Source organism: Brachyistius frenatus, unplaced genomic scaffold (assembly GCF_029030835.1).
Source record: "Brachyistius frenatus isolate BFR_SWC_R1_liver_20210118 unplaced genomic scaffold, ASM2903083v1 Contig_408, whole genome shotgun sequence".
Lineage (NCBI taxonomy): Eukaryota > Metazoa > Chordata > Actinopteri > Embiotocidae > Brachyistius > Brachyistius frenatus.
Window position 1 is genome coordinate 17,794 of NW_027211007.1, and position 23,950 is coordinate 41,743.

The 23,950-nt window shown below is 45.7% G+C and overlaps 6 protein-coding genes across 10 annotated transcripts; 2 read left to right on the forward strand and 4 right to left on the reverse strand.

The window, feature by feature from the left end:
* Window positions 1-764: 764 nt before the first annotated feature.
* On the reverse strand, window positions 765-9,307 carry LOC138636809 (cysteine-rich protein 2-like). The gene is made up of 8 exons (XM_069725055.1): window positions 9,081-9,307; window positions 4,510-4,604; window positions 3,591-3,648; window positions 3,334-3,465; window positions 2,976-3,044; window positions 2,707-2,801; window positions 2,198-2,255; window positions 765-1,456 (listed from the first exon to the last, which is right to left on the reverse strand). Exons 1-8 carry the CDS (start codon window positions 9,286-9,288, stop codon window positions 1,386-1,388), a joined length of 786 nt encoding a protein of 261 aa, XP_069581156.1. The 5' UTR covers window positions 9,289-9,307; the 3' UTR covers window positions 765-1,385.
* An 873-nt stretch (window positions 9,308-10,180) lies between these two features.
* On the forward strand, window positions 10,181-11,512 carry LOC138636810 (cytochrome c oxidase subunit 8B, mitochondrial). 2 transcript variants are annotated; one of them, XM_069725057.1, is made up of 3 exons: window positions 10,181-10,217; window positions 10,388-10,913; window positions 11,273-11,512. In XM_069725057.1, exons 2-3 carry the CDS (start codon window positions 10,797-10,799, stop codon window positions 11,435-11,437), a joined length of 282 nt encoding a protein of 93 aa, XP_069581158.1. In that variant the 5' UTR covers window positions 10,181-10,217; window positions 10,388-10,796; the 3' UTR covers window positions 11,438-11,512. The 2 variants fall into 2 exon arrangements, with proteins under 2 accessions (XP_069581158.1, XP_069581157.1); XM_069725056.1 differs by lacking the exon at window positions 10,181-10,217 and having other exon boundaries at window positions 10,246-10,913.
* Window positions 11,513-13,842: 2,330 nt separating this feature from the next.
* On the reverse strand, window positions 13,843-17,545 carry ubr7 (ubiquitin protein ligase E3 component n-recognin 7). The gene is made up of 11 exons (XM_069725099.1): window positions 17,253-17,545; window positions 16,862-16,991; window positions 16,305-16,438; window positions 16,091-16,151; window positions 15,860-15,955; window positions 15,400-15,453; window positions 15,198-15,303; window positions 15,036-15,109; window positions 14,718-14,882; window positions 14,401-14,575; window positions 13,843-13,889 (listed from the first exon to the last, which is right to left on the reverse strand). Exons 2-11 carry the CDS (start codon window positions 16,976-16,978, stop codon window positions 13,843-13,845), a joined length of 1,029 nt encoding a protein of 342 aa, XP_069581200.1. The 5' UTR covers window positions 16,979-16,991; window positions 17,253-17,545.
* A 430-nt stretch (window positions 17,546-17,975) lies between these two features.
* LOC138636832 (EKC/KEOPS complex subunit GON7) lies at window positions 17,976-18,798 on the forward strand. Of its 2 annotated transcripts, XM_069725097.1 has the most exons (3): window positions 17,976-18,360; window positions 18,541-18,662; window positions 18,693-18,798. In XM_069725097.1, the coding sequence occupies exons 1-2, from the start codon at window positions 18,177-18,179 to the stop codon at window positions 18,645-18,647; spliced, it is 291 nt and encodes a 96-aa protein (XP_069581198.1). In that variant the 5' UTR covers window positions 17,976-18,176; the 3' UTR covers window positions 18,648-18,662; window positions 18,693-18,798. The 2 variants fall into 2 exon arrangements, with proteins under 2 accessions (XP_069581198.1, XP_069581197.1); XM_069725096.1 differs by having other exon boundaries at window positions 18,009-18,360; window positions 18,541-18,798.
* Window positions 18,742-20,297, reverse strand: tmem251 (transmembrane protein 251). The gene is made up of 2 exons (XM_069725095.1): window positions 20,056-20,297; window positions 18,742-19,663 (listed from the first exon to the last, which is right to left on the reverse strand). Exon 2 carries the CDS (start codon window positions 19,653-19,655, stop codon window positions 19,284-19,286), a length of 372 nt encoding a protein of 123 aa, XP_069581196.1. The 5' UTR covers window positions 19,656-19,663; window positions 20,056-20,297; the 3' UTR covers window positions 18,742-19,283.
* Window positions 20,298-20,326: 29 nt separating this feature from the next.
* On the reverse strand, window positions 20,327-22,458 carry prima1 (proline rich membrane anchor 1). 3 transcript variants are annotated; one of them, XM_069725094.1, is made up of 5 exons: window positions 22,383-22,458; window positions 22,245-22,328; window positions 21,195-21,321; window positions 20,744-20,870; window positions 20,327-20,582 (listed from the first exon to the last, which is right to left on the reverse strand). In XM_069725094.1, exons 2-5 carry the CDS (start codon window positions 22,284-22,286, stop codon window positions 20,495-20,497), a joined length of 384 nt encoding a protein of 127 aa, XP_069581195.1. In that variant the 5' UTR covers window positions 22,287-22,328; window positions 22,383-22,458; the 3' UTR covers window positions 20,327-20,494. The 3 variants fall into 3 exon arrangements, with proteins under 3 accessions (XP_069581195.1, XP_069581194.1, XP_069581193.1); XM_069725093.1 differs by having other exon boundaries at window positions 22,245-22,340; window positions 22,383-22,453; XM_069725092.1 differs by having other exon boundaries at window positions 22,245-22,383.
* Between the last annotated feature and the right edge of the window lie 1,492 nt (window positions 22,459-23,950).

The following is a 23,950-nucleotide window of genomic DNA, read 5'->3' on the forward strand; positions in this document are numbered from 1 at the left end:
TACAGTTATGCCCCGCCTCCAGGAATCTGCCCCGCCCCTTACTGGAAACACAACAGGAAGAGGAGATCTGTCAAGTTACACACAATAACATCGGCAGTTGAGGGAGTTTGTTTACAAAGTAATTGCGTTGAACGTAGCAAATAACAAACAATATCAGTACACCGCAGTAGCCAGACTTTTTGCTCCTGCGTCCTATTTTATAACATTTTAGACAAAACTATACCTTCGTAGTTTATATTAAATAAATAGCTACTGGACCAGAATCTCCCTTTGATGTCTGGCTGCAGTCCTCCAAAAATTCCATTTCTTCTTCTACTCCTTTTTTTTTTTTCCCCACTGTGTTTACTTTCAAAAACAAAATCCGTGATTCAAATGTAAACACAGAATCTGCCCTGCGACCAGCATTCAAAACAGCTATTAATAAACGGCTATTGATGAATTCATTTAATGAAGATTAGGTCGATTTATTTCACTACTTACTTTATATTAAAGAGTGTATTTGTATATTTTGTTCATGGTTAAAGTCACGAGTCGGCTTTTTGTCTGTGATTATGTCGCCTGTAAGTCAAAGTGGTTCGTGAATCAATAAATCCACGAATAAATTAAAACTGGAGCGATACACTTTTAAAAGAAACCACAAACAAAATGCTATCATTGAAAATGCACAAAACTCTATAAATCTCTTTGTAGATCAAACTAACTTTGCCTAATTACATCACATAACAGTGTGTACAGTATGTGGGAACAAACACACTGAAGGCAGGTTTACGATCACAGTTTTACTGTATAAAACGTGATGAACAGCAACAGGCCCCAAAACTCTCTTTCATAACATTCAGTAAAATGCACGACTGCGTGTGAATATTCACGTCATCGGGTTGTTGTTTTTTTAAGAACCGGGATGAATCTGTTCAGAAAACACTGAAAATTAATCTTTTTTTTGTTTTGTTTTGTTTTTTTCATACAGTACATTGTCGTAAGTGCACAAAAGTCTAAAAAAAACCTACTAATAAAGAGTTGAACCGCTCCACCACCAACCCACCGGAGCGTCGATCCACCACGGTAACAGGCTAATACGGTCGGGTCCGTAAAAGTCCTTTTGCCAAAAAAAAAAAAAAAAAAAAAAAAGAGAACCAAGAAACTTAAAAGGCAGATCCTAAAACTCACACGGGACGACATATTAAAGGTTTGTTTCGGTACAAAAAAATAGAGATATAAACGATATACAAGTACGACGTAAACACCCGGGGTATCCATCCCCACGAGTGCGGCACGAATCATTTGTCACGACGACCACCGAAGGCAAAATCAAAGAGACGTTGAGGGTCCTGGAGGCGTTTTCTTCCGCCCGGGTGGAGGGGAGGTGGAGGGAGGGTGGAGGTGGCTCAGGGCTGCGCCTCGGCCTCGGCCTCAGGCTCGTCGTAGATGTAGCTGCCGACGCCTCCGGTGTTCACGCCTTGAGAAACGGCGAGAACTTCAAAGGGTCAGTTCACTCAAGACGTAACGGTTTTATTCTTAAACTCGTCGTTAAATGAAGCTTCGACCGCAACGAGAGAGCGTTCCCGAAGTCCCGCCGCTCGGTCGAAGTCGCGGCCCGAGTTACGCTTCGCTTTTTGTTGAGCGGCGGTACGAGGAGGCGCGTCGGTGATGAGCACGGGGCGCACGTTACCGTTTGTGAAAACTTTATTGGGGGAACGGAAAGGAAGCGCGGCAGGGAGCCCAAAAAATCTGGTGAGTTGTTGTTGTTTGTTTGTTTGTTTGTCGCGGACGAGAAAACGTTTTTTTTTTTGTTTTGTTTTTAAACACACCAGAAGTTGGCGCGTTGTCCTGTTGGAGAACCCTGTTGCCGCGGCGACACAGTTCAGACGCCTCCGAAGGTCTACGGCGGGACTCGGTGTCGACGGTCTGACCCTTTTTTGGAGGGTGGGGTGTAAGAATTCGAGGTGCAACAACCTGGCGCGCCATTTTCGGTTGTAGGCGCTGACCTTTGACCCTTTGGGAACACAAATTTAATTCAGACCAATCTCTCATCGTCGTCGAGTCTCTGAGGCCATTCGAGGGTCGACGTCGCCGCCTCACACTAAATTTGATCGTGCGCCGTCCGCTCGTGTCCACGGACGTCGCGGACGCAGCGCTTAAAAAAAACAAAACCGATTTTTAATCAAGCGACAAAAGCAGCACCGACAGCACTTCGTACCTTTGGGTCCAAACAGCACAGCGTAGCACGGTTTGTGGCAGTAAGGCTGCCCATCATGCTGCAACGCAAAGAAAGAAACATTACTTCACACCTGAATTTCAATTCTGATTATTTTTGATGTTTCATTGTACTCTTTAACTTTTAGGAGCATTAAAAAAAAAAATTAAAAAAAAAAAAAAAAGTAAGAACTACATGAGTTATTGTTTTCTAATGTTTATATATGTGATCAAAAACAAACGCAAACTGATTTTACACCAAAAACAGCGTTAAAAACTGGATTTTTGTTTAGTTTAAAACAGCAGCTACATGTTGTATGTTGTTGTTGTTGTTGTTGTTATTTAGCCTTTCACCTTACAGAAAAAACAACTGTTGCCAACTGTAGCTTGAAAGAGGTAAATTGACAGTAAGATTTAGACATCGCGACGATTTATTTTATTTTTTTTTCTCACCCATTTCCGGCATTTTAATTTAAAATAAACCGACACCGTGTATTCCGTCCTTTTTCTCACCTCCGCATGGCTGCCGGCTGCCAGAGTCTTACTGCATCTCTCGCAGCGCAGACACGGCCGGTGCCAGTTCTTGCCGAGGGACGACACCTTCTCAGCTGCACAGACAAAGAAGCACCGCGGAGACGGTCGCCACGGCAACCGGTCAGCTCAGTCACTCTGGTGAGGCGGGGGGGAGGGGAGACGGGGGACGGGGGGGGACGGGGACTCCACGCACACACATGTAAAATATACAGAGGGACGCGAGATCACGAAGACGTCGGCCTGCTCACCAAAGTACACGGTCTTGTTGCATCTGGGGCAGATGTTCGGTCCTCCGGAGAAAGACGAGAAGCTTGCAGCTAAAAAAATAAAAACATAAAATAAAAAATGTAAAGTTATTAGAGATCTAAACAATTCCTGGGGAGTAATGCTAAAAAAAATATGCAAAATAAAGTTATCAGTTTATCCTGTTAATTTGATGTGTAGTCTGTCTTGCTGGATTTTATTTCTCTCTTTTAATTGCGGTGTTAATTTTCTTTTCTTTTCTTCGTGAAATTAGAAAACTCTTCTGGCACAACGCACTGAATATATATATTTTTTTTTTCCTCCAAACATATTTCTCTTATTTTCGCGCAACACATTTCTCACCCTTCACCGGTCCCCGTGCGGGGGCTTTTTTCTCCTCCTGTGGTTTGGCATTGGTTTCCATGGAAACAGCTGCGGGGGCTTCGTTGACGGGCGCGTCGTACACGTAGGAGCCGGCCCCGCCGATGTTCACGCCTGAAAACAGACGCACGCACACGCACACGCACACGCACACACGGTGCATTTGCAAACCTGAAACCCGGTTCAGTGCCGAGCCGTTGTGGATGTTCTCCTTACGTGTGCACAAGAGGAAACAGCACCTTTTGGTCCAAAGAGGGCGGCGTAGCACGGCTTGTGGCAGAACGGCTTCCCATCATGCTGCACAAACGGAAGAAGGAGGCGACAGTAAGCAGAAGCGTCCGAGCGGATCGAAGCTTTTCTGTTTCTTACTGGTTCGAAGTTAAGCAGTTTTTGTTTTTGTTTTTTTGTTTTTGTGTGTGTGTCCAAATAACACAAATCTGTCGCTCATTTCAATTTCAATAATTTTGGACGCTGTGTAAAATGTGAATAAAAACAGAGTGCGGTGATTTGCAAATCATATTAAATTGGTATTTAATTAAAGAAAAATTAGACTAAAGACAACATATCAAATGTTGAAACGGAGAAATGTAATTGTTTTATGAAAAAATATCTCACTAATTAAATGAATTGGCAACAGGTCAGTAACATTTCTTTTTTTTTTTTCTTCTCTTTTTTTAAAAGATCGGCGAAAGGCTGCGTGGGAAAATAGAGAAACAATTTAAGAAGAGTGTTCCTCAACGTATGAATTAGGGACTTCTTCTCATCTACGGTTCATCACATGATTAGAAGATCGAGACAATCTGGAGAAATCATTAAAGACAGCCGCAACTCTGTGGTGGAAATCACTGCACGGGCTCAGGAACACGTCTGAAAATCAACACAGTTCATCGCTGCATCCACAAATGCGGGTTAAAACTCTGCCATGCAAAGAAGTAACCACATATGGACATAGTCCGGACACGCCGCCGCCTTCTCTGGGCCCGAGCTCATTTCAGATGCACCATTTAAAGCGACGTCATCTCGTTGCACCTCCTTCTTCTTCTTCTTCTTCTTCTTCTGCTACGGTTTGACAACCGTTTCATTTAATTTCATAACCTTCCATAGAAATGATACACAGAGTCTCCGACTCGATGCTCCCGGCCGTCACGCTCGTCTTACCTCAGCGTGGCCTCCCGGGTTCAACGTCTTGCTGCAGCGCTCACATTTCAGACAGAACTTGTGCCAGTCCTTCCCTAAAGACGACACCTTCTCCGCTGTGGGAGGGAGGGAGGGAGGGAAGGAGGGGAGGGGAGACGGAAAAAAAAATTAAAAGAAATTGAGAATCAAAGGTCGTGGTAGAACTACAGCGCTGCAGTGCTCCCCGCTTGTGCTATTTCTGGAAAACGTTAAGATGAAAAGACCGATAAATAAATAAATAATGAAAGCGGATAAATGTGCTTCGGAGCCACATTCAGACACAAAGAGAGAAGGTTGAAAAACAATCTGATTGACGCCGTCAAGATTTTTTGTGAAGGAAAGATGCCGATTCGATCCAAAAGCAACAACATATTCTGCGTTATAACAGAGCAGCACTGTGACCGTGACAGACGCCACTTAATGTCCACTTAAGAGTTCCTATCAGCCTGAAGCATTCTTTCCGCTGCGTCCTGGAGGCCGGCGCGATGACTCACAGATTTCCATTATCAAATCGACCTTTTTCCACCGAGTCCGTTGTTCCATCGCTGCAGAGAAAATATCGTTGGAACCACAGACCGGATATAAAAGTGTTTCGTAGCGTCCAGGTTTGAAAAATGAGGCCGACGCGGGGGAGCGCCCGACGCCGCAATACCGCCGAGGGCCGCTAGAGGTCGGCTCCGTAGACTCCCATTCAACTCCTCCCACGAAATTGTAAGTCACTAAACTCATTCTGCGAGTTATCTCGGTGTTGTTCGCTTAAGTCGCTCCTTTTTATTAGGTTTCTGGCGCTCCATCTGAAAATAATCCCTCATTCATTGGAAAATAAGCTAAAAAAAAAACAAAACATGTTTTTAGGGGTGTGTCTGTGTGATTGACAGTTCTGTGGTGCAGTCAGGTGACAGGTATCGGTGGGCGGGACGCGGTATCGCCGGGTTTCCAATCAGATCGACCAAATATGGTCACTTCCTGCTCCGAACTAGCAAAGATGGCGCCGGACAAAATGCGTACTCGAGGCTTCGTGACGGCCGTTCAGGAAACCGACGGGCGACGTCACTGCTGGTCGCCGCTTGGTTGTAACCTGAAGTACCACAGCTGCGTGCCTGTTCCTTACCCACATGTAAATGCCAAAAACAAATCTTAAAGGACAACTTAATGCTAAGCTAAGTTAGCAACATGGCAGCTGAAGTCTTTTACGTTTTAACAGACAGACATCGGACTTTCAGCCAACTTTTTCAGACTCAAAACGCAGACAGAGAAGGAAAAAAAAAAAAGCTGAAGTATGAAAATAATGGAAAAATATAATTCTGATAAAAGTTCACGTGTTGCATACAAAAATCATTATTTATGCAACAGGGTGGAAAAAATGTACAGTATAAATTCAGGTAAAAAACAAAACAACAACTTTGCGTTGAAAAGAACGACACAAAATGGAAAAAAAAAAGTACACGAGAAGAAGGCTTCGTTCGAGCTCGGCCGTTTCATTCACACGGACAGAAGGACTTCACTAACAAGTCGTCTGTCTGTTTGTCCTCCTCCCAGAATAATCCGTCAGATACTCCGAGCCCGACGCTTCCTGTTTAGACTCGGCCTGTCGGCGTGATATGTGGCAGCGAGGTCACGTTGGCACGTCTTTAACACGTCTTTAGCTCTGATGAAGCAGCGACACCTCCACCAACGTTCACACTCCTTTTTCTTCCAGTTTATTTATTTAATAATGAAACGGCATATTTTTTTTCACCTGTTTTTCCTCTCTCTGTTTTAATCCATTTACTTTTATGATTTTTTTTCCCCTTTTTTGAGCGTTTTCTTGCAACAGATTCCGTATCGATGGACTGCTCAAAATCTACGGTTAAAATATGATGGAAAAACTTTGGTCACATGACCCCGAGTGACACGACATTTACGTGCGTGTAAGTTTCACGCTTACAACAACGTTTACGCCTCGGCGGCGCAGAGCGTGGCTATCTCACGTTTTGCTGCAGCGGACGGGCGTGTCTATTTCACGCTTTAATCCCGGGTCGCATGACGTAGTATGAAATGCTTTTTGGCCAACAGAGCTGATTCTGATAGAAACACAAAGCCGCAGCCACGACAGAAAACATTTCTTACGTAGATGTTGCTGTAAAGACGCTACGAATACGAAAAACATGGGTGCTTCATGCACATCTTTATAATCAGTTTCTGAGATGGACACAAACATTTGATGTCACACATTCAGTATCTGTCGAATTTTTGAAATATGGTCACAATCTCTCCTTCTTTTCTTCAGTTATGGTGCTAAATACGAAGCATCAATTCGACATTTGCGGGATTTTCTTTTTTTTTTTATAATTCTTGACCTCTAAAATCGAACCCGTTCATCCTTCGAACCAAGTGAACGTTTGTGCCAAATTTTTCAAGAAATTACCTTGAGGTGTTTCCGGACGTATCACGTTCACCAGAATGAAACCGAAGAATTTACGGAAAGAAAATTTTAAAAATGGACACGAGGAGACCTAAAAAAAAAAAGAGAGGAACATTGTTTGTTGTACTCGCGGGGCGGGTTTTGGCTCCGGAGGAATAAAGAGGGAGAGAAAATAGATCAATGCAACAAATGGCCAATCTATAAATTATTTAGCACGCCATATGGTGAGTCTCCGAAACGAAGGGGAAGCTAGAATCTGATATACGGTCGCTGAACTCACTCCTTAGCAACATGACACAAACATTTTCCTCTCAGGTAAACTGAAGATTCGACAACACCGCTTACATTCAGATAAAAGAAGAGCCGGGCAACCGGAGACCAACTCGCCTCGCCTCGTCTAAAAAACCGACATAAAAGGGACTTTTCATAAACTGTCCGACAAACACAGATGAGCACGAGCAAACAAAGAGCCGGTTAATGGCTCCCTGAAATCTTATCCAGAGATAGTGAAACCATTAGGAGGTCTGGGGAGTCTCTCAGGCATGTCGGGATCAGTTTGGGAGAGAAACACTTGTCAGTTTCATTTTAACGTCCGGTCCGTCTGGAACAACGCCTGCGGCCCCTCAGCAGTGACGATGTGTGTGTGTTAAAAGTGTTCGTAGCTTCCGGCTCTGAAAAACGAGGCCCGATTCGGAAGCGCCTTAAGCTGCAATACCACCGAGGGCCACTAGCTGTCAGCTCCCAAAAAAAGCCTCCATAGACTCCCATTCAACGAGCCTCATAAACTTCTCAGTCAATAAAATGTGTCCATCAGTTATCTCGGTGTTGTGAGCTGAAGTCGCTCCTTTTTATTAGTTTTCCGTCGGTCCATCTGAAAAATAATCCCTCATTCATTAGAGAATAAGCTTAAAAAAATTTTTTTTTTAAAAAAGAAGTGTTTTTGCTTGATTGACAGGCCTGCGGTGCACTCAGGTTAAGGCTACCGGTGGGGGTTTCAAATCAGATTGAGCCAGATCCACCAGCTTGCCCTAATATGGTCACTTCCTGCTCCAAACCTGCTCAGTGAGGAACAGAGACGCCTGTCACCTGTTCCTGAAGAAGAAAAATATATATATATATATAATAACCGCTCATATATTTTATAGGATTTTCGACCCCACGACACAAAAGAAACATTTTGACAGTGCGACTATGAATATAAATATCACCGATGTGCTCTGACACCACATGTTAGAGCCCGACTGATAGCGTACGCCGGCTTCACTGACGTTCTATTATTAGCTGAAAAGAGATATCTGTGTACTGTATGTGAGACATGTGACAAGTTTACTGCACGTAAAATGTCTCTTTACGACGATTTAAAGAAAATTGTATTTTCCTTTTCAAAAAAAAATGTTTTGCATCGTGTTTATCTTTTAAAAAAAAAATTTGCTGATAAATTGTCACTTTACTTTTAATGATTGCAAGAAAAGAAACGTCTGCCTTCGAAAATCGTGTTCACCGATTGTAATTATCGTCAAATTAATTTGGTCCATTTCACCCTACCTGGAATGGAAAACTATCAACACCGTACATTTCTTTTCAAAGAGAGATGGATGAAAAATAGTCCAGGAAATAAATAACTATTTTAATGAAGAGGTTAAGAAAATTCTATTGTCAAATGAAACGCTTACTTTGCTGCTCCTCGCTCACCTAAACAAGAAAATATACAATATATGTAAGTATTTACAAAAAAAAAGAAAAAACATAAGAACCTAAAAAAAAATATAAATAGTGAAATAAAATACAAAATATAAGCAATTCACCAAATATAAAAAGAAAACATCTCTATCTATATATATATATATTGTTAAAGTTTTACATTTGCTGTGAGACACAATAGAAGCCATCAATGGAGTATAAAAACGCTGTTGGGTTAGAGACTGCACGTCACCTCTTACAAACTCTGGAGTTTATCTTGAATGAAGCTGCTTTAAATGCAAAACACCAGCGAGAAGAACGTGTTGTATGAAGGTAAAAAGAAGACGCCCCGCAGCCATCGCCTCTGGGAACACACACACACACACACACACACACACACACACACACACACACACACACACACACACACACACACACACACACACACACACACACACACACAACTCACCGAAATACACCGTCTTGTCGCATTTTGGACATTTTGACGCCATAATGAGCGCGAGCGGAGAGACGGCGTCTTTGTCTGTCGGTCCACCGGCGGCCTGTCTGTCGCTCTGTCTGTCTCTGTCTGTCTCTGTCTGTCTGCAGCACCGGCGGCGGAGACACACCTCACCTCGCGGGATGCTGCTGCTGCTGATGATGGGAGAGACGAACATCCAGCCTCCACTGCTGGTGCTCCTCCTCCTCCTTCACGTGCGTAACCCCCCCCCCCTCCCTCCCTCCTTCCCCAACCCCCGCCCCCTCTCCCATCCTACGGTGGTGACGTCATGCAGAAATCACCGTTATCCCTGCAGACAAGGTGATAATAGTTAAAGAAGAGAAAAGTAACAAAACAGGAAAGCAAAAGATGAATAATAAGCTATGTTTATGTATATATTTTGTTCTTCTATGATATTTTTTGCATCAAAGGAATTTCTGCATTTAAATGTTTTTTTGTTGTTTTTATTCACTTATTTCCTTAGTTTTATTATTTTGTTATTGCTACCTTTTCTGTACGAAATAATGACTACTTGTTTACACTGTTTGTAAGTTCTTAATTCATAAAAAGGGTAAGAAAACGAGCTTTATCGCCTTCAAACGAGCAATATACTGTATATTCACTCAATTCAACATTATCTGAAGCAAAAATGAATTAAATTAAATGAGTTTTTCTCATACTTTTATGTTTGTGGAACTTCTGCGTCGGCATTAGTTTTTTCAGACGCAGAAAAAGTCCAATATTCACCTTTTAAAAGCTTCGCTTTGGTCTCCACCAGCTCACGAGAGCTCCATTTTCAGTAATGGGGGTCTATGGCAGCTATACCAAAGGAAGGAGCTATAGGCGCCAAGTTTTACAGGTATGAGGGGGGCCTCAGGACCATCACACACACCAGGTTTCAGGCCCCTCCCACCTTTACTTCTGAAGATATTTACGGATCATTACAATGTTGTTGTTTTTTTGTTTTTTACTGGTTATCCACCTCAACGCCACCAGGGGGAGTCGTTGAGATCCCCTCTAAAAAAACAACAACCTTGACCCTGTGAAGCAGCTGTTTCCATCTCACCAGAAACCTGAACTTCAGACGGTGTCCGTGATGCCGAGCAGGTTTGAACCTGCGCGTCTGCTTTTCCGCACATCAAACATCACTTTTATCCTCCGATCTGTGTTTGTCCTGCGGAGGGAATCTAATCAGCTGATTGCGGCGCCAGCTGCTGTTTGACGGGCCCTCCGCCTCCTCTCACTCGTTTCTCCTTTATCTCTTATCTCTCTGTCAGCGATCCCGCAGCTCGACTCTCGTCACCGGCGCCGCTCGGCTCGAAGGCACCTCGGCAGCGATGCGCTGCTGAAGGCCACATGAAACAGCCGATCTGTCAGCGGTTGTTTCCGTCGTCCCTCTGCCGGCCTCTGCCCCGTCCTCCCCCCTCCTCCCCATTCCTCCCCTTCCTCCCACCTCCTCCTCTTCCTCCCTCCTGCTCTCTGGTCCAGTAGACCTCAGTCTGACCGGGGATCTCGAACAGCACACATCAGCATCGGACAAAAAAAACAAACCAAAAAACAAAACAGCCGACTTCAAAACACGACGATCATCAGGACTTGCAAGGTCGCCGTTGGTCGCCGTTGGTCACCGTTGGTCGCCGTTGGTCACCGTTGGTCGCCGTTAGTCGCCGTTGGTCGCCGTGGACGATGGTGAACCTGAGGATCGTGCCGAATCTGTGGAGTCTGACTCGTCCGAAAGAAGTCCTGAAGGAGGCGAAGAGGACGATCTACAGCAAACCTCCTCGGAACCGGATCGGAGCCGCGGTGAGTCTCCGAAAGTCCGACGATAACCGATCAAACTAATAACTACCCGGTCGCTGATCAATAACTAACCGCTAATCGCACAACTAACCAATGATTAATGAACCCACCGACAACTAACGCCTCACTCAGAAAACAAAGGCGGGTAACTAACCAATAACTAACTAAAATATAGTTTAATTACCGATCGATAAAAAGAACCAGTAACTAATAACTCATCAATAACTAACCAGACTTTTTTTTTTTTTTTTAAATGATTCATTGAACTTCCTGTTTCACTTCCCGTTTCACCCGATAAGGGTCAGAGGTCAGGGGTCGTTGGCGGTTTTGGTCGTTTTACTCTCCGGTCTCGTCTCCAACAGCAAAGTTTCTTCGTCATGTCGGTGTTCGCGGCGGCCATGTTTGTTCCCGCCGCCTGGATCCTCCATCACCTGCCCGAATACCGCCAGAAGGCCCAGCACACTCCCTCCTCATCTTCATCACCCTCCTCTTCTTCATCACCTGGAAGCTGCTCTTCCTCCTTCTAGCCGATCCAATCGTCAGTGTTTATCTTTAATTAATAAAGTATCCTGAAATCAATGAAATCCAGTGCTTTTATGTCGAAATCCAGTTTTTTCAAAGTAAAAGTCTGAACATATTGCTTGTGTTGAGATGTGTACTGTACGTCAAATATTTTAACTTTGTTATATTTGTACTTTTACTTCAAGTGAAGGATCTGAATACTTCTTTCTTTATGACATCATACTTATTACTGATATTTATTGTGACACCATCAATATTTCTACTGGCACCTGTTGAGCACACAGACGTGTCCTTTCAAAATAAGAGCAGGCTATTTCATCCGCCGCTGAAACAGGACGTGACAGGAAGTGTGTGTGTGTGTGTGTGTGTGTGTGTGTGTGTGTGTGTGTGTGTGTGTGTGTGTGTGTGTGTGTGTGTGTACTGAAGATGAAATGCATCATCACTCTGTGTGTCGGAATGTTTCTGTTTGTTTAGTTTGTTCTGCCGGATTTACACAGTTAATCACTTCCTGTTTGAGAACATCGGCTCCCACAGAGACAACCGGATCACAACAGGAAGTCTTCCTCGTCTTCATCATCTTCATCCTCACCCCGACATGTACCTCAGGCGGTTTCGGCGGCGAAAGATCACTGATGTTTCCGGCATCGATTTCATCCCGTCAGATCAACCGATCGGCTGGATTGTGGTTTACATTTTTAGTTATTGATAACGTGTCGGTCTGTTACAGGATCGGAAACAAAAACAACCCGCGCAGGTAAACAAACACAAGACACAAAACAAAGAGACACGACGACCGGACGGGACACAGAAGGTCGACGAACAGTTCAGAACTGCAGCTTCTGATACAAATACTAAAAATACTACGAATACTAATATTACTGATAATACCACTGACAATACTACTGACAACACTAATACTACTAACAATACTAATACTATTAACACTACCACTAACAATACTACTAATACCAGAACAATACTACCAATAACAATACTACCAATACTAATAATACCACTAACAATACTACTAATACTATTAACACTATCACTAAAAACACTACTAACAATACTACTAATACTACTAACAGTACTACTGAAAATACTACCAATACTAATACTACTAACAATACTACCAACAAGACTAAATCTAATACTACTAACAATAATACTATCAAATTTACTAACAATACTAATACTACCAACAACGCTAGCACTAATACTATTGTTACTCCTGATACTTATTTTGTATGTTTTCAGAAGTGTTCCTGAGCCCATGCAGTGATTTCCACAGCAGAATTGTGTCAGTTTTTAATGCAGCGCCGCCTGAGGGCCTGAAGATCACCACCATCTATTATTGGTTTACTCACCTGTTGCCAGTAAATCTAATTAGTTGTGAGATGATCTGCCAGGTGCTTTTTTTGGTTGTTTTTTTTTGCGTTACACAACTTTTTCAGTCTTTTGTTGTCCCTGTCCCAACTTTGTTGTTGTGTTGCTGCCTTCAAATTCAAAATTAGCACATATTTCTCCTAAAACAATAAAGATTTCTCAGTTTCAACATTTGATATGTTGTCTTTGGTCTATTTTCAATTAAATGCGAGTTTACACAATTTACAAATCATCGCATTGTTTTTATTACACTCATAGTGTCCCAACCGTTTTGGAAACATTTTGGTCGCATGTTTATTTTTTATTTACTTCGTTCTGACAGCAATGAATCCGTCGGAGCTGCTGATCAACCCTGAGATATGATTCCAGACACTATAATACTGTTTGAGTTCACTTTTATTAGTTTTCTTTAAAAATGAAACACGGAGACGACAATGAGGGACATTTACGTCCGTGACCTCTGAAACACTGTCCACATGTAAAACAGGAAGTTCCACGTTCCAACAACTAAAGATGAAAGCTTCAAAACCCAGTTCGGAAAATCAAAAACATCCAACTGACGGACAAACGATAAAAAACGAAGGAGGACAATCCGGTAGGGAGGTCGAGAAAAGGGGTAAGGGTCATTTCGGGGTCAGTTGGGGGGAGGGGCGGGGCAAACGTCATCAGGTGGAGCAGAGGTAAAGGTCAAAGGTCAGAAGGGGATCAGGTGCAGTAGAAACGGTTGCCGTCGACGCGGCGTCTTTTGCGACTTTGTTGCTCGAAGAACTCACGGATGTCCTCAGGAGTCACAACCTATCAGAGAACAGACGGTCACATGACACCAGGAGTCACAACCTATCAGAGAACAGACGGTCACATGACACCAGGAGTCACAACCTATCAGAGAACAGACGGTCACATGACACCAGGAGTCACAACCTATCAGAGAACAGACGGTCACATGACACCAGGAGTCACAACCTATCAGAGAACAGACGGTCACATGACACCGCTGGAGGTCAAAGGTCATGTCGACCAGGAGTCACAACCTATCAGAGTCCTTCAGCTCGGTTTTCATGTCATTGTATCCTGAAAGAAAGACATGAACAGCGTCACTAGAGCCGCCGGGAACTGTGGGAGCTGTAGTTTGGTGTGTAGTAGTTTGGTGTGTAGTATAGTGTGTAGTAGTTTGGTGTGTAGTATAGTGTGTAGTAGTTTGGTGTGTAGTATAGTGTGTAGTAGTTTGGTGTGTAGCAGTTTGGTGTGTAGTATAGTGTGTAGTAGTTTGGTGTGTAGTAGTTTGGTGTGTAGTATAGTGTGTAGTAGTTTGGTGTGTAGCAGTTTGGTGTGTAGTATAGTGTGTAGTAGTTTGGTGTGCAGTAGTTTGGTGTGTAGTATAGTGTGTAGTAGTTTGGTGTGTAGTAGTTTGGTGTGCAGTAGTTTGGTGTGTAGTATAGTGTGTAGTAGTTTGGTGTGTAGTAGTTTGGTGTGTAGTAGTTTGGTGTGTAGTATAGTGTGTAGTAGTTTGGTGTGTAGTAGTTTGGTGTGTAGTAGTTTGGTGTGTAGTAGTTTGGTGTGTAACTCTTGTAGTTTTGAATACCGTGAATGATCTCAAGCTGCTGAACTCGATTCAGGTTGTCCAGCGCTGACATCAGAGGGTCGTTCCCCTGCTGTCCCTGTTGTCCCTGTTCGTTGTTCTTTCCTTTCCTTTCGTAGGCGAGGACGGTGTCCAACTCGTCCAGCAGGAAGGACAGACCGTCTTCAGACAGACGCTCCTGATGAGAGACAAAAAAAAAGACAATAAATAAAAAAAAAAAAAAAAGCGAATCAAATGTGAGTCGTTGCTCCGGAAACACTTAACAGACCCATGACCTCACCGTTACATCATCAGCCAATAGAAACTCAGGTGAGTGTTACCTGGCAGGTGCTGCAGGAGCAAAGTTTAGATCGCCACCCCGACGGCCAGAACACGGCTCCGGACTGGACTCCCTTCTGACCGCCGGCCTGCAGCTCCTTCAGTCTGCAGCGTGGCTCCGCCTCCTCGCGGCTCCTCTTACAGCTGGGCTCGATGACGTCATCAACCTGACCAGATTTGACGATCATTTACCCATCACACAGAGCTGCGATCCACGCGCAGACTTTAACACACGCGTGCCCGCCTGATACATCTCCTCGCACGCGCAACGCTCACCTGCCATTACCACGGCGACCACACATTCACATCCACGCTCTCACCTGTTCCTCTTTGCCGGCGACGTTCGACTCCTCCGCCGATGTTTCCTCCTTCACCTGCACCGCCGCCCCTTCCACTAAACAGGAAGTACACGGCACAGGAGGAGCGTGAGGACACGCCCACCTGCCGGCCGAGCGGCGTCACGTGACGGGGAGGGTTTTTACCTGCCAGGTGAGCGGCGTACGTCCAGAGAAACGGGCTCTTGTTCATGCAGCTCTCACAGATCATCTCCTGCAGCTCCACGCAGTCCGGAGCCGCGCAGCCCAGGTGCTGCGGAAAAAACAACAACACAAAGGTCACGAGAGGTCACCGAGAGGTCACCGAGAGGTCAAGTCAGGTAAAATGTCCGCGTCACGTCCGACTCACCCTGCCGTGCAGCCAGTCCTCACACACCACACACTGGATCATCTCGTCCTCCACCTGCAGACACAAACCGGCCAATCGCAGACGAGACAGAGCTTCAGTTAGGAGGCCACAGAGGATCTGTTACCATGGTAACTTCAGGTGTTAGTCTGGAGTAGGAAGCTGGTTCGCTTCTTGCAGGATACGTCGCCGTGGTAACCGATGCCGTCTTTTAAGTTCGTCATATCCGTCTCATCATAGTTTGACACCTGTCCATGTTTGTGATTGGTCAGAGATGGCAAGCCCCGCCCCCTTTTACATGCGCATGCTGAGAGACAGATTGAGAATCCCTGGTTGATTGATGGAGTTGAGGGGCAGCTTTTGTGTTTGTAAGTGACGCATAACAGAAGTTATATTATGGGTTGTTGGACCTGATGGTGAGTTCAGGAACCTGGTGGCGTTTATGTTCAGGTGAGAGTCTCACCTGGTCATCTGGGTCGGGGTACGGACGGCTGCAGGTGCAGTAAACGCCGAAGAAGTTGTGACTGTATTTATTCACAGTGTTGACGTCGTCCTTCTCCTGAAACACACACAGAGTATCACACACAGTGTAACACACACACACACACACACACACACACACACACACACACACACACACACACACACACACACACACACACCACCAGGTGTTCCTGCCATCAGCTGAACTCACAGGGTGAAGTTTACACTGCAGCTCTGTGAACTTCCTGTTTCCGCAGTCACACCGAAAGTTCCTGCACAAAACACAGAAGAAGAAAACAACAACAGGAAGATAACGTGACATCCTGCTTGTCAAAACTGATCACCTGATCAGTGAAACATTAAAACGTCATCTGCAGATTATCAGTGGAGAGAAGTGGACAAGGTGCTGACAGCTGATTGGTCACCTCTTGGTGTAGAGTTCAAAGAGGTCGTGACCTTCGTGACACTTGTAGGAACAGGCCAAACACACTCCTGCTGCCTCGCCGCCCTTCGGTGTGCAGGTGTTACAGGCGTACAGAGCCTGCCGCTTCACATAGCCCTGCAACACAAACAACAACATGTAAACAAACAACAACAACATGTAAACAAACACGAACAACAGCGCGCGAACAAACACAAACAGCAGCAGGTAAACAAACAGCGGCAGGTAAACAAACACAAACAACAGCAGGTAAACAAACAGCCGCAGGTAAACAAACGCAAACAACAGCATGGAAACAAACAACACGTAACCAAACAACGTGTAAACAAAAAACAGAACGGAAACAGACCATATGTACACAAACACAAACAACAAGAGGTAAACAAACAGCGGCAGGTAAACAAACACAAACAACAGCAGGTAAACAAATACATATAACACCACGTAACCAAACAACATGTAAACAAAAACAGAACGGAAGCAGACCATATGTATACAAACCCAAACAACATGTAAACAAACACAAACAACATGTCTGACCTCAGGGTATGAGCAGTGATCCGAGTCACTTCCCGCCAACACAGCAGAAGCTTCTTCCTCCAGCTCCTCATCTTCCTCCAGGACATCGACCAGCGACACCGTCTGCTCCTCACACATGTTTATCTTCTCACTGAACAAAACAAACAACATTAAAACCGTCATGTTGGTGTCCACAGAGCAGCTTGATTTCAATCCAGTGACATTCACCTGGAGTCACGACTCGGCACCGAGTCAGTAAACAAAGTCAGCGCCGACTAAGATGACAGATCCGGTTTAATGATCTGAATCCATCAGATCGATCAGCGGCAGGAAAACAACCGACGAACAGGAAACATGGACGTGCTAATGCTAAAGCTGTTAGCTCTCGGAATAAAGACACGGGGACACTCACCGAGCTGATCGGAGACCGGGCCGGAGGCGTCACCGGACAGTGTTCACCGTCTGTAAAACCTACCGACGCCCGCGGGTCAACGAGAGCCGGTAATCACCTCGAAAGTTCAGCCGACTGGATCTTTGTTATCAAACCGTTAGGCTACTGCTGAACTAATGACAACTTCCGGTCTACTTCCGCAGATCATATTTGGCGGCATTCCGGGGGTCAAAGTTGACCGAGTTTAAATAAAAATAAGAAAACAAATCCGCCACCTCGTCCCCTGCTCTCTTTGTGGGGCACCGGGAGTGATTTAGGACACAGCCAATTAAAATAGTAATAAATAAGACGAACTGCGTTTTATTCGTTCAAGAGGAAGAGCTCGGAGACCGGAAGTCGCGGGAACACTCACTTCCGGTTAGAGCTCAATCTGATGTTTATCAATCAGGCTGATTGGAATTGCCGTTTATTAATTGTTGAGATTTGTGTGACAGCACGTGGTCCTGACTCAAGTGGACTGCGTCCCACTACTGCTTCCGCTGCTGACGTCACGTGATTCCCCGTCAACTGCGGAGGTGTGTCTCTCCACCGTAGGAACGCCATGTTGTCTGCAGCCCGGTCGTTCCTTCCGGTGGTGCGTTCCAGTTCAACTGGGAAGTCGGAGCTTCAGAGGACAAACCGACTCTTGCGCTGCTTTTCGGCGTTTTATTCGTCTGCTTTCAGGAGGTCAAAGGTTGACGTATGTTTTCAAACGAAAATATGCTCAGACGTCACTGTTTCCGTCCGCGGGAGGTCCCACGGGAAATTACAATTTGTTTCCCAAACTCCCAGAATAAAGATCTCTCAACTGACGGAGCGGAACGTGAAGGACGCGCACAGGACGTGATGACGACAGCCTTTTGAGGTGGCTTGTGGGAAAAAAAATAAAAATAAATAAAAAAGAAGATGGCTGAGCGCGCGGTGTTAGCAGAGCTGAGGTTCATAGACGGACGGAGAGAGGAAGTCCGCGTGCAGGTTGAAAACAATCTGAGCTCTTTGATCCGCGGCGTGAACGAGCTGAACGCGAACGTCTCGCGGCTTCTCGGCGAGCTCGTGGAGCGTGAAAAGGTCCACGGAGACTGCTCACAAGGTGAGCTCCCTGCGCGAGCTGCTCGGGCCTTTTTACCTGGTGGTGGTGGTTGTTGTTGTTTGTTGTTGTTGTTTTTTTAAATTAAATTTGGCATCACTTCAGACCCCGTTATTAACCCGACAGGTGACCCTTTGAGGCCCCTGTTACCTGTCAGTCATTCACCTGTTTAACCTGCTGCAGGTGAGGAAGACGAGGAGGACAGTGAGGAGGAGGAAGATGATGATGAGGAGCCAGAGGACATCCAGAATTCAGAATTACAGCCTCCAGCTAAAAGATCCAAATCGTGAGACACCCGAGGACACCTGAGGACACCCGAGGACACCTGAGGACACCTGAGGACACCGGTGTTACACTTCACATTTATTTATTTTTTTTGCTTCGTTTTTTTTTTTTTTTTTTTTTATTGATGTAGTATTAAAGTTGTCATGGTAACCAGTGTATCATGTGGCTCACGTTATTAAAACACAGAAAAGTTGCACGATCAAGAGAATCCTGTTCTCTGATTGGCCGGCAGCTGTCGAGGTCACTTAAGTTTGACCTCTGCTGTGGAGTTGCTGACAGCCGGTAACCGTGGCAACAGTACCGAGGCGCCAAGTTCGCCCACGGTACCGACGTTGCGCGCGGCAGGAGGCGGCCAATCGCAGTACGGGATTCTCTCGCGATGTCACGACAGTAAAAGTGATTGACAGCTGCAGGCTGCGTAAACACTACAAGGATCCTGACAGTCGGCGCCGAGGGTAGCGTTCACCCGGAGCTCCTGGCAGACAAAGATCAGGGTTTCTTTTCTTTAAATCAGCAGGAGTGTATATGAAAGTGATTAAAGGCACACAGGAAGTGACATCACACACATTTCAGTTTGTTCCTGGACTTGTCCCGCTGTGGCCACGCCCCCCCCTCCTTCCACCTGTCCCGATTGGGTATCTTCAGGTGTCGATGAGCGGCCCCGCTCTGTGATTGGCCGGTTTGGCGGCGAGGCGGCGGCTGCACAGCAGGGCGATGCACACGGGGAGGACGCAGTAGCCCACGGCCCGCGGGTCGGCCCGCGTGCACGAGAACAGGAAGAGGAAGAGCTGCAGGTAAGGCAGCAGGAAGGCCGACGCCCACATCCACGTGGGGAGCGGCGGCAGGTGGGCGGGGCCGACGGCGGGGGGCGGGGCCGACGGGCCGGCACCGCCTCTCTGCACGCGCTCCAACCCGAGGCTGTGAACTTCAAAGACGTAGTAGGCCGCCACGACGCTCAGCAGCAGGTAGACGGCCACGCCCACCCATCCCATCCTCTGACGGAAGTTCATCATCCTCCATACTGCAGACACAACCGTTCAACAATCAACACACAGCAAATATCCTCCAACAACAACAACAACACGAGCCGGTGATCAATAAATCATCATGGAAGTGCACCAACAACCCAGACTGGTCAAACCTCTGCACCAGAGTCCATTTAAATTTCAGGTCATTTAAGGTCTTAAACGTCAGCTCGTGTCTGCGTCGTCAGCTCACGTCACGTCACACGAGACGCTCCGTTTCCACCGGACTCCGTTCATTTTCAGACCGTTTTTAAAACTCTCCGATGAATGTCAAGCGCTGACATGTTTCCTTTCCGACCTCCATCTTCCTCGCTGTTTGATTGACAGCCAAGCAAAGCCTGACTGTTAGCCTCGTTAGCAGCCTGTTAGCCTGTTAACTCGCTCTCACCTTCCTTCGCGCTGATTCTTTCAAATTAAAACTCAGCTGCAGGCTCGTTTTCTTTTTAAATCTGCTGTCGGTCCCGAGAAGTCTCGTCTCTCTTCCTCTTGTTTTTTTGCCCCCTTCGTCTTCTTCTTCTTCTTCTTCTTCTTCTTTTGTTTTATTTGACGGCTCGCAAACCAGCTTTCTCACGCTGACACCGCCCCCTACCGTGTGGGAGTGTTACATCACTTTGATTCGTTTGATTGACAATTCGTGATGACCTCGTCCCTAAGGTCAACATGTACTGATTTCTGTACGTTATATATATATATATATATGAAAAAACCATTAAGACAACAGTCGTTTAAAAACAATAAAACAACATTTAAAAAAACAAACATTTAGACAACAGTTGTTTAAAAACAATAAAACAATCGCACAACTTCACACAAACATGTAGTTCTGACTAAATGTTTATTTTATCTCCTCTGATGTTGTTGTTGTTGTTGTTGTTGTTGTTGTTGTTCCCTCCCAAGTTTTTCCTCAGACGTTTTCTAAAAGCAGAAACGGACGGCCAGAGAGAGAAAATCAATCACGGCGGCAGGAAACAGGAAATCTAAATATTCTGAACAACACTGGACAACAATAAACTGTTTGTGTTTACACACTGCGAGGAAGCAGCGCAAACATAGCGCTGCCGTGTCACGTGACTCGCCTGCTCAGCGCCACACAGCAGCCGGCGAAGACGATCAATGAGACGATCAGCGACGCAGAGATGATGGCGGCGACCGTCGGGACCGAAAGATGTTTAGACCTCGGAGATGGAGCCGCAGAAGGCCTCGCTGGAAGCAAACAACAACAACAACAACAACAACAACAGAAGAAGAAGAAGAAGACGATGATGATGATGATGATGATGAAGAAGAATCACAATTAAAGAGGAAACAAGTCAAGTTTTAGTCTGAGGGGAGGTGAGAACGAGGAAGCAGGTTCAACATATCAGGATAACTGTCTCGGCAGCCTCCGTTACCATGGCGATGTATCCAGGTAAGAACTGAGCCAGTTTCGTGGTATCGAAAACCCGGAATTAAACCTGACGTTACCGCGGTAACAGCAAATCCGTCTTCGCAGCATTGGCCTCTTGAAGGGTGAGTCTGTGTGTTTACCTGAGAAGGTCAGTTCTCTGGGCGGAGGAGGAGGAGGAGGTGGTGGAGGAGGTGGTGGTAACAGGATGCAAGGGCAACGCCTGCTTTTCATCTCCATGACAACAGATGGGCACGCCCCCCGGTTGACCTGCAGACACACAGAAACGGCAGAGTTCAAAAGGTGCGTTAGTTCTTAGCTTAGGCTGAGAGCAGCCGTTAACGGAGGGGCGGAGTCTAAAGAGTCCCAACAGACACTTCCTGCTGTGTGAGTGAGGTCACAGCAACAGATGATGTCACAGCATTTTCACGTTTGTGTTGACGTGCTGCGACATTTTGGGCTTTCACGTAAACTCGAGCAGAGAAACACAAGAACTCCATCGTAAAACTGCATCATCAACACGCAACACACAACACGTAACACGCAACACACAGCAGGTAACACGCAACACACAACACGTAACACGCAACACACAGCAGGTAACACGCAACACACAACACGTAACACGCAACACACAGCAGGTAACACGCAACACACAACACGTAACACGCAACACACAGCAGGCAACACGCAACACACAACACGTAACACGCAACACACAACACGTAACACGCAACACACAGCAGGCAACACGCAACACACAACACGTAACACGCAACACACAGCAGGCAACACGCAACACACAACACGTAACACGCAACACACAACACGTAACACGCAACACACAACACGTAACACGCAACACACAGCAGGCAACACGCAACACACAGCAGGTAACACGCAATGTCTAACACGCAACATGCAACACACAACATCCTGATGAACAACTTTGTTTTAAAATTTTTAAATGTAAATGAAAACAGAATGTGATGATTTGTAAACAACAATAAACATATTTAATGGGAAATAGATCAAAGACAACGTATAAATCAATTTTCAAACAGGATTGTATGTAAATAAACACGTCAGACTGTTTTTACTGCACACACATGTTGTTCTCGACACGTTAACATCGTCTGACACGCATGACAGCAAATCTGCAGTTTAGCGCTGACGATGAGTTCAGATGTCACCTGGAAGAAAAGAGACGTCACAGCGAGAAGAGCCAGCAGCATCCTCAGAAGCAGATCCTGGTCCTGGTTCTGGTCCTGGTTCTGGTCCTGGTCCTGGTTCTGGTTCTGGTCCTGGTCTTGGTCCTGGTCCTGGTTCAGAGTCCAGATCAGCTGTAGTTGGGTCCACAGGAGTCCGGCTCTCTGCTTCAGTGCTCCTGGTCTGATCTGAAGTCCCAGTAAAACCCGAGAGGAGAGAGAGGCGGGAGAGGTGTGTGTGTGTGTGTGTGTGTGTGTGTGTGTGTGTGTGTGTGTGTGTGTGTGTGTGTGTGTGTGTGTGTGTGTGTGTGTGTGTGTGTGTGTGTGTGTGTGTGTGTTGGACTCAAAATGTGACAGTAAACCGACCAACCGACCGCTTTCAACTCTTTTATTTCTTACTGTCTCCGTTTGTTAGTGACAAATAACAGAGAGATATTATGGGATGTTAGGTTTAATTAAACCAGATTACGGAAACAGACTCAGGATATGTTGAACCTCCTGATGAGTTCAGGGACTTCGGTTAAACAACCGCTTTAAAATAGAGATCTAGCCAATCGTAGCCAGGTACGTCAGACCAGGTGGACCAATGAGAGGCGACCGTGAGGCTGATGGGGCCAATCAGGAAAGAGAAGCTGCTCCTGACGAGCTGTAAATCAAAGAGCAACTTTAAAACACATTCAGCAAAGACACTAATCAATATTTCCATCTGGTCTGTTGCAGGAAGATCTCCCATGATGCACTGCTCATCTCTCCATTCATTAAAATGTCGATTTTACATTTGACTGATGTTTAAATGTTGTTATTTTGTTTGCCGGCCGCATGTTTTGAACTTGAATGTACGTCGGTTGGTGATCAGATATTTTCAATACATTGATCGATTGTTAAATTGATTCCGATCAATTTGAAATAGATGTAATAAAATGTAATGCAGATTCCGAGGAGCGACGTCATCGATCTCCTCAGATTAACGATCGGCGTCCACCACCGCTCGTTAGCGTGTCAGACTGCCGCATTAAAGACTGTTTAACGACACAGGCAGACGTGACATCATCCGCTTCCTATTTCCACGGCGACGATCGGCGGATCATAAAAGCACAGCTGTGACATCACTGGGAATATCGACTTTAACTCGGAGCACCGCAGTCACATCATCATCTTCATCTTCCTGCTGTTGTTCGTGTAGTTGTTGATTCTGATCACCTGTTTGTTTGAACAATAGAACACATTGATACAACCCAGCGATCAATCACAAAGACCTGAATCAATCAAAAGAGATATAAGAGTCTGTACTTCCGTCAGGGGTATTGATCACAAATCAGCGCTGATCGATACCAGTCCGTCCACTGGTTCAGTTGGAATCTTGTCAGCAGTCGTCCAGCGACGCCTCCTGGTGCCAAAGGAAGCGGATCAGCCCACCGGGCAGCGGCAGCTTCTTCAACCGTTGATGTCCGACCAGCTGAAGCTGCAGCAGCGGCCGAGGAGGAGCTGCAACACACACGGACTGGTGAGAGTGGGATCACGCCAGTAACACGTCTGAAACACACCAGTAACACGTCTGAGACACACCAATAACACTGAAACAATGCAATAATACGTCTGAAACACGCCAATAACACTGAAACACGGCAGTAATACGTCTCAAACACGCCAATAACACTGAAACACGGCAGTCACATGTCTGAAACACACCA